The sequence below is a fragment of the Sylvia atricapilla genome, chromosome 1 (genome assembly GCF_009819655.1).
Source record: "Sylvia atricapilla isolate bSylAtr1 chromosome 1, bSylAtr1.pri, whole genome shotgun sequence".
Lineage (NCBI taxonomy): Eukaryota > Metazoa > Chordata > Aves > Passeriformes > Sylviidae > Sylvia > Sylvia atricapilla.
In genome coordinates, this window is record NC_089140.1 from 141,354,180 (window position 1) to 141,369,054 (window position 14,875).

The 14,875-nt window shown below is 41.2% G+C and overlaps 1 protein-coding gene across 1 annotated transcript in view; it reads left to right on the forward strand.

Moving 5' to 3' along the window:
• The first annotated feature begins 860 nt into the window (after positions 1-860).
• The window catches only part of FER1L6 (fer-1 like family member 6), a 61,412-nt gene continuing 47,397 nt past the window's right edge, over positions 861-14,875 (forward strand). Inside the window, exons 1-7 of the mRNA XM_066316822.1 lie at positions 861-967; positions 7,958-8,040; positions 8,743-8,869; positions 9,503-9,557; positions 9,653-9,784; positions 10,512-10,574; positions 13,606-13,684. Coding sequence (XP_066172919.1) covers positions 933-967; positions 7,958-8,040; positions 8,743-8,869; positions 9,503-9,557; positions 9,653-9,784; positions 10,512-10,574; positions 13,606-13,684 — 574 coding nt within the window. The 5' untranslated portion in view covers positions 861-932. The remainder of the gene's footprint in view (positions 968-7,957; positions 8,041-8,742; positions 8,870-9,502; positions 9,558-9,652; positions 9,785-10,511; positions 10,575-13,605; positions 13,685-14,875) is intronic.

Genomic DNA, 14,875 nt, shown 5'->3' on the forward strand with positions numbered 1-14,875 from the left:
AGAAGTAAGGAACAAAAGTTGTCTTGTGCCTCTGTAATTCATTCTCTGCAAGGACTGAACTAAATCCAAGAGGAAATGTCAAGGAAGTAGCTGTACTTACAGGACTGGAGGCAAGAGCTGTGACTAATATGAGAGTTTATTAACTAAGAATAACAGATACTAAGCCTTTGAACCGGGGAGGTTGGAGGAGTAGAAGGGGGAACCACAATCCAGAGCCTTGTACATTGAGCTGCAATAGAGGGAAGTTAGACAAGCTATGGGTGGAAAAAATATATATAAAAAAGAAATTATGTCCTTACTAAAAAAGAAGTGAGTGTAAATACAAGAATACTTTAGATAGGCCTATTTTTCTAGAGTGGTTGCTAACACTGTCTGAAATCGAAGCTTTTTCAAGGTGTCTTGGTGGGTGTAATAAGCCTCATGGCCTTTTATCTTGGAGCTGTTGTTCAAGAGCAGTGCATGACTTCCACAACAGACTGGCTCCTGCAGATCTCTACAGAGCAAGAGGAGTTAATGTTTGAACTGAGATAAGTCTTTATTCTTGTTCAGTGTTTACCAGATTGACTAACCAGGCACCACATTTGCTACCAGCAAGAAGCAAACTTGAAGGCAAATAGAACAAGAGGACACAGCCTCAAATGTGGCCAGAGGAGGTTTTTAGATTGGATATTTAAAAAAAAAATTCTTCACTGAAAGGGTTATCAAGCAATGAAACAGGCTGCCCAGGAGAGTGGCTGAGTCACCATTCCTGGAGGTATTTAAAAGATGTGTAGATGTGGCACTCAGGGACATGGTTTAGTGGTGGACTTGGCAGTCTCAGGTTAATGGTTGGATTTGATGGTCGTAGAGGTCTTTTCCAACTTAATTGGTTCTATGAGCTCAGAAAGCCTTTTCACAATGTAAAAGGTAGAGACTGACAGGAAAACAGCAGGATGGAGCCCTCAACAGCGGTACCTCAGGCCCACAGGTATGTCTAATACCTTCAGCAAATTCTTCCAAGGTTTAAATTAAATGCAGCTAAATGTATTTAAAGACTTTTTCTTGAAGGAAAAGAAAATCAACAAATCCTTTGATGCTTGCTTTAGCTGCTCCTGGGGGTACGATTATTATTTTGGTGAAATCAAGTCCATTGTGCCTTGTGCTGTCTTTAATAATTTCTAACTGCACAAAGTCATGGGAAGTCCTTAGCAGTTCAGCAGGTGAGGGGTTAAGATCCCTGTAGAGGGAGTAAAGAACTCTAAGAGGTGCAGGAACAAAAGAAAGGACCTCTCTGCATGTAACAATGGCATTATTTATTTTGTCTGCCTCTGTTAGTATTTAGTAGATCTGTCAGCCAGCTCTTGAGTGTGGACATGAGAAAAGTTGAACATGATCACTGATTTGCATCTGTTCAGGATGTGGCTTCCTTGCTGTCATGACTCATGATGCATAAGGATGCTAAATGTGTCAATAAAAAGTCATGGGATTTTTGCAGAAGGGACAAGTTTTGGAAGAAATGAGGCTGTATGTGCCAGGGTTGATGGCCAGTGTTTGCAGAGATACTACGCTGTGGTGCTGCTGTTCCTGAAGCCTTCTCAGAGTTTGGAGTTTTAGATTCATTTGTGGTGGTAGAACTGTGCACAATTCAAAAGTTCAAATTATAGGTTGCTCGGAGTGCATATCAGTATACCTGGTATTACTTCTTCTGCATCTAGGGAAATATTTTTTATTATTATTAAAATGCTGAAAAACATGGGAGCAACTATGTCAAGCCAGTTTCTGTCTCCCAAGAAGAGCCAAAGGTGGATAACTGGAAATGCAGTTTGTGAAACAAGCATGAGCAAGGCCCTCAGCAGTTTCATACACTTAGAAAGTTTATGAGCTGGATGGATATCACACCTCTGTCCACAGACTCCATAAATGTGCCTGAAATCTCTTCGAATTGTCTAACTCAACGAGCTTCTTTGCAATGTGTTATTTACGTGTCTCACTGAAGAACACTTCATTTGTTCACACCCTCATTTGTTTTAACCTGTTGCCTGATAATGTCATTGAGCACTGTGGTTTTGCGGTCTGGGGAGTGAAACTGAGACACTCCTTTTTTATCCATCTTTCCATGTCACTCATTATTTTATAGTTCACTTCCAAAGAACACTTCAGGTGTGGTTAAACAATACAGTAAAGCCAGGTGCCTCTCAAAAACATGGTGATCACATGAGACTGTGATAATTTGGAATGAACTCACCTTCCTGCTCAAGTGTGCTCCAAGAATGGATGTTTTTTCATTATCAGGCTTAATGCTGGATTAGGTATAATTTTGGCAAAAGCTTGTGCTATGTGCTTTGATAATTCAGACAAAAACATGATAATGAACCCATACCTGATTCAAATCCATGTCAGGTGACCCAGCCATGCACAGATTTGGTATTTATGATCAGGGAATGACCAGAACAGGGGAAACATCCTACGAGGTCAGATCCCTTATCCATCTGGCACTATGCTCTTCTCCTGCAGTGGCAAAAGGATGGGATATTCAGGGAAAGCACATGAGCCTGGGCACTTTCTGTGGTCCATTGTCCTTAGCATCCAGATCACTTTTATCATGAGTGTTAATGGATACATCCCCATCCCCTTTTAGTATTTTCAGTCTTGTTTCATCAAGTGAATCCTCATCGTAGTGTTGTGTGTTATGCTGAGTAAGAAGCAGTTTGGCTTTCACCCTATTTGCCAGTTTAAATTTATAAATTTTCATCCTATTCCCACTCAGTCATCTCCTCTCCAAATGAAGAGTTACAGCTGTTTCAGTCTGTCATAAACTGACTTTTCCCACTCTTTTTCTGTACCTTCTCTAACCCTGTTGCCTTATTTGAGACGTGGAGACCAAAGCTGCACACAGAATGTGAGATGTTAAACTGATTTATTCTGTGTAGTGACCTTGTGTAGGTTCCCCAGTGCTTTAGAGGTAAACTGACATTCGCTCCTTTCTTTCTGACATCCATCCTGACAACACCCAGCACGGTGTGGATGTTTTTATCTGATGCTGCACACTCAGCTGCTGATTCAGAGACCACCAGGGATGACTCCAGGACCATCTTCTAGTATTTGGTTGCCAGTTCAGCACTTCTCAGGCATGCTTCATTATTTTTACCTCCCTGCACTACCTGAAAAGACACAAGTTATCCTCTCTTTCTCAGGCTGAACAAACTCTGCCAGGACCCTCTTTTGATCACACTTGACAGTGTTTTCTCTGCATTGCTGGGTTTTACATTCCTTTTGAAATGAGAAGACAAAGCAGCAAGCTGTTGCCAAAATGCAGTAATTTAGTGGCATAAGATTCCCTGTCATATTTCTATTTAACTTCTTATGCTTTCTAAGGCTAATTTCAGGTTTTGACTGCTGCAGTGCATGAAACAGAAGTTTTACACAGAATTATCTGCAAAGACAGCAGAATTTCTCCTGAACAGCTTTTTTAGAGCCTGCTTGTGAATGCACAGAGCCAGTGCATTCTGCAGTGAATTCTGACCACTGTATTGTCAACTTGCAAATTTGTTTTCTTATCGATGAGATATTAATAGTTGAGACAAGACGTGAAGTTACAGTGTCACATAGATATGAAAAACTCCAAGATTCAGAACTGATACCTGTGGGTGTTCCACAGCTGTTTTTTCAATTGCAGCTTGTCATACAGGATTCTGTATTCACCCTCCTGAAGAGCTGAAGCTTTCCTATTGCAAATCCTTGGACCTGTCAAAACAGCAGAACCGGGGGAAATCAGGAAAAGTGAAAACAAGTTAAGGCAGCTTGTAAAAGCTCCAAGCTTTGAAAGAATCACAGCAGAAATAATGGATTTGGGGATAAAGGGAGGTTCTTTGCTGAAGCAGGATGAAGGATCTCACAGTATACTCTGAATGAAGCAAAACACTTCACTTCACTTACCCTGCACTGGGAAACAGAGTAAATTGAATGAATAAATTGGCAAAGTCTTCCCTTAACCTCTACAATCCTGAGAAAAGAAGGCATGAAATGCATACATCAGTAACTGCTCATTAAGATTTTTTTGCTTTCCATATGCCCAAGATCACAGAATTAATTTTATTCTGCCCTCCTTGATAATTAAATGTAGTGCAATAAATTTCTTCTCTGGGACTTCATTTATTACCACAAATGACATACTGTCTTAATAAAAAATGGTTCTGAATTAATCAACTGTGCTTATGTGACTGTTTTAGGTTTATTGGACTTTTCATTTTGAAGCTGCATCTTTGTATTGCAATTATATTTTATTCTTTGGAAAAAGGGATTTAAGTTATGAGATAATTTCCTTGACTAGCACATATTGTGGAAGTGATAAAATGAGCCATGAGTCATTCTTATGTTTTGGATTTTTTTTTCATTTGAAAAGAAAAGAAGAAACATTTTTATAACTTAGAAAACTATGTTCCTTTTGCTTGTGTTTATTTAATGGAAATTAAAGTTACTCATGTAGAGAATTATTCACCTAGTGCAGTATTGTTTGATCTACTGAAAGGCTCTTTTGAAAATGAACTTTCATTGAAAGAAGTGGAATTTTATGGAGCTGAATTAAAACCCACCAAGACATCTTACAAAATGCAAATAACAAAATTGAAATATAAACCCCCACCTATCAAGTTTTATGTTCATGTGTAGTAAGGCAGAAGGTTTTTTTCCTCTTTCTTCGGTTTCTATTTCCTCAGCCAAGACAATCACTGTAGCCATGGCTTACAATCTTGAGGCACTGGAGCTGAGGTGCACAAACCTTTGATCATCCCTGAACTGAATAATTTTGATGGTTCCAAAAGGTTTGCTGAGACTGCACCTTCCAGGGAGGAAGGGAGTTGGAGGGAAAAAGCAGGGCAGCTTCTCCAGTAAGGAGTTTCTGCTGCCAGGAGCATGCTGGCAGCCCACTCAGCCTGTCCATGTGAGAAGTGGATGGTCTTGGGAGATGTGCTGGAAAAAACAGGCTTTGTATTTGTCTGTCCTCTGTGTTTCCAGATCTCACTCTCTGGTTTCAGTCCTCTGTGCCCACCAGGAGTGCAGCTCTCACACCAGCACAAGGGAAGGCATCTCAAGGCCAACAAAATGGAACTTGACAAATATCTTGGTCTAATGTAGCTAAGCCCAAGTCTGGATTTTACTTGACCAAGTTCTGGAAAACTGTATGGAGAGCAGGCTCTGTGAAAGGGGCCAGAATGTCCCTCCTCAAGCTACATATGCCTGTGTTTAGATGGTTCAGTTTATTCTTCCAGCTTTGTAAGAGATGGAGGAGTGTTTTCTGCCATCCTACAGTGAGTGCCTAGAGTGAGGTAGACAATCTGCACCCTAGAAGTGCCAGAAGTTTGTCTCTGGATGGCTTGTAACCATTCCCACAGCAGGAAGCCAGTCTCCTCTTATAAGAGCTCTTCAAGCACACAGACTTCTGAAAGGATTTTTCTGGGAGAAAATACTAAGTTTAAACAATGTGGAGGAAGTCTGAGGTTCAGTATTAGCAGGGTCATTTAGAATCTCATGCTGACAGCTCTGAAGTGGATTTTTTTTTTTGGCCAACTTTCCTTTAAATTAGACTGCAAATTGCAATTATTGAATATCTAAGAAAACATTATGTGGTAAAAGAAGTGATCACAAAGCCTCTGTGATGATGGGACAGCTTGATGAAAAGAAAGAGCATGAAAGCAATTTATTGAAAGCAGGACACTGCAATAGATGAACTCTGACATGAGGAGAAGGAAATGTGTGAATCTTTTTCTAGGTATGAAAATTAATTCAGAGACCCAGTGAACCTGTGGCATGGATAACAGGAAATGAACACTTGTGTTTACAAAGATGCAAATTCAACACGGTCTGTGTATAGTCAAATGCTGTGGTTTAGTTGATGTCCCACTCTTATTTACTATTTATATCAGGGAAACCTCAGCGAATCACAGTCATAAACTAAGGTTCACACTGTACTGTGCATATACAGAAAAGAAAAAGTTCTCATAACTTCAGATTTTTTACAATCCTCATGTGAAAGGAGCTGGGACACTTGGTCCTCTTTGAACTAAGAAATGTTCTTGATTAGCTGATATGGATGATTTTTAATTGCTTCTAATCAAAGCTATTAAAACAGAAAACTTCTTGGTTGCCTGTAAGAATTCTTTCATCTGCCTTCTCTTTGGACATAAAATTGCTTTATTCTATCTCAAATTAACTTGTAAGATGCAGGAAGGAGCAAAACCTCTATTTGTGCATCATGTGGGGGTTAAATCTTCACTGATGTTTGTGAGTAATACCTCAACACTAACAACCTTCAACCTCCCCACAGGTCCATGACAGGTGAGTGAGTTTTTCTGCACCCCAAGTCTCTCCTGATTTACCCCGTTTGTGCCTTGCTGATAGCCAGGAGGTTCCTGTGGGGAACACAGCAGACGTTTCCTCACGATTTCTTTGGGATTTACCTAGAAGTGGCACAGTTTTATGCCTGGCTTAGGGATACAGATGGATATGGATAGCTTTGAGGTCATTATCAGATCTGGTGTAACTGCATAAAAAGTCCAAACTTTCTCTTGTTAAGATTTACACCATGTTGGGGAAGAAGGGGTAGAATGATTTTCAAGTTTTCAGCAGTTGATTGAATTTATGTCAAAACTGCAGTGAAAAACATTTTGTGGAAATTTGAAGAAAGTTCAATTTTTTTAATTCCTTCCATGAGAACAAACAATCTACCATAAAAATCATATCCACAGAACACTTTCAAGAGGCCAAACTGGTTATATTAAGCGACATGGATGTTACCCATGTGCACAGTATTATCATGTGCACACTGACACTGGCTGGCAAGCAGTTTACATATCAAAGTGATGGAGCCTGTTGTGAAGGATTAATTCATTCTGTTCCCTGAAGATTTATGCATTTTCTGCCATTGAACCCTATATTGCTGACATTCCTTTTGGGCTGGCCAGTAAACCTAATTTGCTTGCTTTGAATACAACTTTTAACATTAACAACTTCCCTTTACAGTTTGCTGTATCTTTTCCTCCATAGCTAGAGTTTGCAGATGATTTCAGATGTTTGAGCACTGGTCACTATCAGATTTACTCATCTTGTAGGTGCCTGCTTGTTTTGGCTAGTTGAACTGTGTGCTTCTCTGGGTAAATTTTTAGACCTACAATAATTTAGGCAAAAAAATCTCCTAATGACAGGGGGAAAGAAAACTTGCTGAATGTTTTTCACTGCATTCTTGTGGCCAAAAAAGTACCTGAAAAATGCTATTATATTAAATCCTTTGTGCTTGGCTCTCACCACTTGATTTGTCGGTGCAGGTAATAGCACAAAATTCTCAAGCAGCGTAGATTGTTTCTCCCTCTGAAACATGTGGCATATTTATTTTCTTGGAAGAACTGATGCTAAGCAGAAATGTCTCTCTAACACAGCTTGAGGAATAACCCTTGCTCAGGTTTGTTTGTTGCTTTGCTGCTGAAGGGGAGTGAGAATTACCCAAATTATGTAGTATATGTGCCACTGGTACTGGGGATGTCATGGGTGTCAGTGATGAGGGTATTTACACAGATGACTTTATCTCAATTCAGTGGAAAACTGCTTTTGTTCTGGATCCTCTAATCTGCCTTTCGTCTCTGGTCTTGTCACAGGCAGAAGGAATGAGCTACATGTGTGGCAAGTCAGTAGAGTGGAAATTTATCTTTGATTTCCTTTCTTTGCATCCTGCCATCTTGGTTTGAACAACATTTTTGGCTCTTGTCACATTATGTTTGCCTGCACATAGCTAAATTTTAAGAAGAAACTAAATTAGATGAAGTAAAAAGTCAGAGATCTCTCTTGTTTGCTGTTGAAAAAAGGAAATCCAGAACATAATGCTTGGAAATCAAAACTCCCTCTTAACAACTCCTTGAGTTAAATTCGAGTCCGGGACAGCAAAAGTTTTTTAAGATACTGCAGTGATCAATTTTCTTTACTTTTTCAGAAAAGGGCTGTTTGCTGGCATGAAGCTGAAGAAGAAGAAAAAAGGCGAGAAAGGGCTGACTATTGCAAACAAAGACGCATTGGGTAAGGCTTCATAAATCAATATTGCAACAGGGATGAGCAGGTGGTGGGAGATTATATTAGATCTGATTTCTGGTGAACTCATTTGAATTGTGTATCAAGACTTAGCATTGATAAAACAGGCAGTAAACTTCTTATCACTCCCAAATAAACAGAGAGCTAGTTCTTTTCGCATTAACTGTTTTGTGAAGTTCACATTCAGATTCTGTGACTTCATACTGCTCAATATAGTAAAGTAAACGAAAAATATCAGCCTACCTCTTACCACAGATAGAGAGTACATTTTTGAGGGGTTTTTCCTACTTTACAGGTAGATAATTTACTACAAGTATGTGATTACTCCGGAAGTTCTGCTTCTTCTAGAAACCATAAATACACAACCTGCACAGGCTGTGATGGCTGGATGGGCTGGCCTAATAAAGCTGGCAGCTTTACTCAGTAGTGTGTATGTTCCTGTTATGAGTGCACACTGGCTGAGTAGAGTTGCTGCAGCCACACAGATATGGGAAATGGCTTTGCACAGGAGGGGATCTGCTGCTGTAATCAATGCTGCTTGATACAGACATGAGAGTATCTCTAACTGGGGCACCCAGATAAATAAAATATTCAGTTCATGATGATAAATTCACTGCTCTGCTCCAAGTGAGCTTTTTTGCTAGTAGAAATCAGACATGGGTTTACTTTCTTGTCTGTTTTCCTCATCAGGTCATAATGATGAAACAGCAAATTTTCTCCATGACACTCTTGGAAGACAGGAGGAGGTGGAGGAAGACCTAATGAACAGTGATGCTCTGTCCAGTGCTTTTGGATCCTTAAGCCCAAATAGGAAAAGGTGCTCCTTCATGTATATTACCTAACATCCCCCTAAACACCTTTTCCACCCTTCCCAGGAAAGGCATTACCCTTGAACAAAGCATCTGACAGAAAACCCATTTGCTGACAGCAATGATCTCTTCACTCTCACTCTCCCACATGACAGAGGGGAATGCACTTGTCAGCTCTGTGATTTCACCAGCTGCTATCCAGTGCAGGCAGAGATTGAAATGGATCCTGAGTGTGCCTCAAGTGTGCTAAGGAACTCTGCTAAACAAAACAAGCCAAAGGGAACAATGACCAAAATCAAAAGGGAAAAATGATAGCAAAGAGCTTGTGTAGTTATGTTTTTCATACAGGAGAGGAATGCAGTCTGGGGAGGAATGGAGTCAGGTTTGATGGGGTCAACAAGTGAAATCATTGCTGTGCATGATAAGTGCACTGGTTTGGGTGGATGCAAAACATTTCCCTATCAGAAAGTATATGAGAAAGACAAAGATGGTCCCTGCTGGTGAAATCAAGCCTAACAGTTCACAACAAAGCTGTCTGCCATAAGTAATACTCATTCACTGTTGAGAGGTCTTTCCAATGTGTGTCCGAGTACCAGCTCTTGCCTAGAGATGTCTAATGACTTCTTTTGTCATTTAAACAGGGCAAAGCTGATGACCAGAATTCACGAAGAGGAGATGAAATCCCAGCACTACCAGGTGAGCAGGAGGTGACAGCCCTTACCTGCCCATGAATTCCCCAGGCAGGCTGGCCCTGAGCCCAGGAGTGTCCGTGGTGTCCTTGTGCCCCACAGATTGCCATCACCATCATCGAGGCCAGACAGCTGGTGGGTGAGAACATCGATCCTGTGGTCATCATCGAGATAGGTGATGAGAAGAAGCAAACAACAGTGAAGGAAGGCACAAATGCTCCTTTCTACAATGAAGTAGGTGCTTTCTCTTAAAGAAAATACTTTCTTCAGTGGTTGTGGGTGGACTCTGCCATTTGATAGCTCATTAGGAGATGAATTAAGTTTGCAGCACTTCCATGTCTGAGCAGGGAGGTCTCTCCAGGAGAAAAAGCACCAGAAATAGCTCCCTTGGGTTTTAGATATGTTTGCTCTTTCTCTTCTCAAGGTCTGTCCAACCTGCAGCCCACCCTCTCCCACACATTCTACCTTACCTCTACTGCTGCAGCAGTTTTTAAAATCATCCATTTAAATCATCCAAAGCTCCATTTGGAAGCTTTTTCTATACTGCACCCTCCCCACACCTCCACTCCCTTTTCTACTATTTCATGGTTTCAGCCTGTCCTTGACATATGTTTGTTCCAGTTGGTGACAGACTAGACCAAAACAACTCCCAAAACTAACAAGTCCTTTGGTTTCCTTGTGCCTCCTGTCCCTTTTAACAATATCTTCTGATGCAGACTGAGGCATTTCTGAAGCAAGTCTTGTGCAGCCACACAAGGAATAGAGTAGAAAACAAGTCTGGGCCATGGCAGAAACATATCAGGGGCAAGGAAAGAATTTTGCTTTGTCCACCACTGCCCACCCAGCACTCCCAGAATCTCACCGGGGCTCTGTGCAGTTACACAAATGCTGAACCATGCAGCTGACAGTGCTGGCTACCTGCCCAGGGATGATTCTCATCTGCTGTCCCCTTTTCCCACAGTACTTCGTGTTTGATTTCGTTGGACCGCAGGTGCTGCTCTTTGACAAAATAATCAACATCTCTGTAAGTACCTAGGAAATCTTAGTGCAGTAAGCAAAGGTTCATTGTTGTTTGCATCACTTCAACTCTAAATGATTCTTAATATAGTTAAAAATAAATAATTTTAGGTACCCAGAGTGCTAGAAAGTCAGAATGAAGTATAGGAAAGAGGACAGAGGAGAGGATAAGGAGGAGAATCAGCTGGCAGAGATTTGAAGGAACATACCCATAAAGGAGTATTCAGTCTGCATTTTTAGGGACACTCGTTGCTGGTGTGGCAAACTTTGAGGTAGAATGAGAAAATTCAACTTAATTCCCTCTTCTCACTGTCTTCATCCACCTAATTTTCAAGCTGCCACTTGATTCAAACATCTGGTTTATATCAGTTCCTCAAATATAACTGTTTCTAACTGAACTAACTGAACTAATGCAGACACTTTTCCTAGCAGGGGCTCTCGAGCTGTCTGGGAGTGTCACTGGTTGGTTGCTATTAGCGTGGGAGCAGTCTCCAAGAGTGCAGTGCTGCTTCCACTGCTCACTGCATCTAAAGTCCCAGAAAAACTATCAGGGCTCATTTTTGCTCTCTACAAATACCTGAAACAAGGTTAGAGACAGATATGGATTGGTCTCTTGGCTCAAGTAACAAGTGACAGGACAAGATGAACTGGCCTCAAGTTGCACCAGGAGAGATTTAGATTGGATATTAGGAAAAATTTCTTCCCAGAAAGGGTAGGCAGGCATTGGACTAGATTGCCCAGAGGAGTGGTGGAATCACCATCTCCAGAGGGATTAAAAAGGCATGTAGGTGTAGCTGTTGGGGACATAGTTTAATGGTAGGCTTGTCAGTGCTGTGTTAATGGTTGGGGTCCATCTTAAAGGTCTTTACCAATCGAAATGTTTCTGTGATTCTGTGGCATCTCAGAACTGTCCTGACAGAAGACACAGGACTTGCTCTTGGACTTAGAGCATTAAAAAATGATGTGCAGTTTGGAAGGCCAAGTCTATGGAGCCATGTCATTATCTTGTCTGAAACTCATCACCATATGTAGCAAAGCTCCTAAGGAATTGAAGATCTCATGTGACTCTGGACACTCTGGATTGTGCTGTATTTATATTATTTGGAAATATCACACACAAGTTGTGAACTTCATTTTTTTTTTCCCTAGAAGTCCATCCATTTTATTAGATATTTTTCTGGCAAACAAACAGAGTGCTGTTGCTCCAGAAAAAGTTCTTTTTTTCTGAAATGCTTTGTTGATTTCAATGATGTCCACCAGGAAAAGACTGGTGCTGGTTGAGGTTAACAGAAACAAGCAGTGCTCAGGAGCTATAGAACACATCAGTCACTGCCTACCTCCTTTTCTGAGCTGCTGATAGAGTGACTTTTGCCAGCTACAGAATAAAATCTATTCATTTACAGATGGGCAATGGGACAATTAGGTTGTCAATGCTGGGAGTAAACTGACAGTCAGAAATCCCAAAGTTCCATTAAAATCCACTGTGTCACGCTCAGAGCTCCAATATATGAAGTTCATAACTACGTAAGGTATCTGCAAATCTGATCTCATCTGTGAGGACAGAATTCACTACAGGCTGACAATAGCATGGGAGCAGATATCACCTCACTGCTATCCTATATCACAGCAGGTGGCCCCATAGGTGTTTCAGACATGGTTTGTGTATCAGCACACTGCCAAGGCACCCACTCCTGTGTGCTGCTGATGCTGTTGGGGATGTGCAGTTATTTACCTCTGAGATATGGCCATTCTTTCCAATCTCACGTTCTTGGGATAAAGATTCCATATATCCAGTGGTGGAGGGGAAAGTGCCAGCTTTCTGACTGCTTTGGGGGAGTGGGAAAACGTGTCACCATTACCTGGGTTATATCTGCACAGTTGCATCAGGCTCAGAAAACTTTATTTATTTATAGCTGATGAAGGTGCAACACTATGAAATTAAAGGTCTTCTAGGTAAAAATGACTTTAGGAAAAAGCTCAGTTACAACAATGAACTAACCTTGGGCAGTGCTTGCGGATGCTACTGAAAGCAGATATTCATTACCTTGCAACTGGAGAATGCAATCTGTCAGTGGAATAGAAACACAGAGAGGAAGTATGTGTGCTGGGAGTGAAGGAAACCCTGAAGGATTAAAAGTTTCACAGCACTTGCTTAGCATGGCTGTGAGAGGCTTTTCCACAACCGAGGAATAGATGTCAACCTTTTAAGCTATTCTGAAACCAGGTGAGACACATTTTTTGAGAAATAGAGTTCTAGAGCAAATCTTCCCTTAGAAGAAGCCTCTGCCTTGTCTGTAAAGTGAACCACATGCAAGTATTTGAAAATGAAACACAAAAAGTATTTGAAAATGAAATACATAGGTCTGGGAATCATGGAAATTGAAAATTATTAATTAAATTTGAACTAAATTATGTTGAATTCATCACTTGGCAGGAAGAATACAGAGACAGACTTGCTGGGGCCTGCTTGCCATCTAATTTACATACATATCACTTCTCTGATTTCATTAATATTGTGTGTGTGTGGGGGGGTAGATTAGAGTTGAGTATCTTGGTTTATGTGTACATTAAAATGTTGCCAAGAAACAATTAAATTCTTTCTCCTCCGAGTGTATTCAGTTTTTATGGCAATTCAGCTACTGCACAGAAAGTGATAGGATTTCTGCAGCGCATGTGAAACTAGTTATGTCCCATGTGTTTATATTCATTATGATTTATTTAAAACTGCCAGGATAAGTAATATAACTGCACCTACTCTGAAGGATCATCGATCTAATTCCAGCTCCCTCTATCCTAGGGATCTGGGATGAACCTGTGTGATTCCACTCAGATGCAATTATATTGTTTTCTAAATTGGCCCAATGTTGGGTAAAGAACATATTTCAAATACTTGCTGTATCTGCTGTGGCAATGTGCCCCCAGTTTTGGGTGGTGATGGATGTTGCTTATTGCCTGTGAACCAAATGTAATCTTTGGATGGTCTTTTTTAGGCTGACTGGGAAGAGTGATAGTGACACTAATTAGCTTTGTTCTAACAGGTTATGCACAATAAACTGATTGGGAGTGTGCTGATAGGCTCCTTTAAAGTGGATCTGGGGACAGTGTACATTCAGCCAGGTGAGTGGTGCATTTTCTGCCCTTTTGTCTGTTAAAAGAGATTTGAGGCAGGGAAGGAGAGGAGAGGGAGATGTGCTGCTTTTCCACTTAGATGGTTGTGGTTTACACCAAATTAAAGCTTTTGGGAGAGTTGTTTCCCTGTTTGGATAGCAGAGTACCAGCCAAACTGGTAGCTGGAAAGAAGTTCAACACTGAAAACACCCTGGCAATCTGTCCATTGGTGGGCAGCACTTTTCAAGGATGGAATTTCTTTAAGTGGTCAGAGTGGGCAGCTGAATATTCTACAAAACCCAACTGCACTCGTTTGTTACAGAGCATCCAAAGCTCGGTCACCTGTGTTGGGGTGGAAGAAGTGAAGGGAGGGAGACCATGATGGAAAGTGGAAGGAATAGTGAGAGCACAAATCAAGAGGAGAAGCAGACCATAACAGGAAAGAGAAGATGATGACAAAGAGGTCATCATGGGGCCACTTGACTTGTCATCTTCAGAGCTGTTCAGTGCTTTCTGAAATTTGAAGCTAAGAAAAGATAACCTACCTCTCTTTTGGTGTTTTTTACAACCATCCATGAAACATGCACTTTTTTCTCTTCCACAATTACTCAAGGACCTAGTCGCTTCTTTGTCTTTGGGAAAGAACACATCTAGGCTGCTTGCTGTAGATGTCACACAGTTGTAGCAGGAGTGTAGAGTCATTTGGGCCACCCTCTCTGCAGGGTTCCTGTAAGAGTCAGTAGTGAGGAATGGCCTATCTGAAATGAGCAGTCTATGTCCATGCTCAGGCTGTGTTAGTTTTGAATTCTGTCCCGTATCTCCTGCTCACACTTTAACAGGAGGGTGGTGTCTGAGGGTTGATTTTCATCTCATATCCCTGGTACAGTGTGGTCTCTCCTTCCCACTCCTTCACCCACCCAAGGTGATGTCCAAAGACTTAACATGAGATCTCAGGACCTTTCTTGATGGGGTTGTTGAAACAGGGTTACAGCAAGGGCTGTTGTGGGTGAAATTTCTTGTACATTTTTCCCCTTGAAAGATGGAGCTGAACATGCTTCTGGCTAATTCTTCTTCCTCTGATGGCTGTCCACTCTCCTTCCCTTTCTCAGCTGTCTGCCAGCAGTACAGTGGCCACAGCACCCAGCAAGGGCTTTGCTGCCAGAGTTCTGAGCTCTTCAGACAGTTCTTTCTCATCAAAGA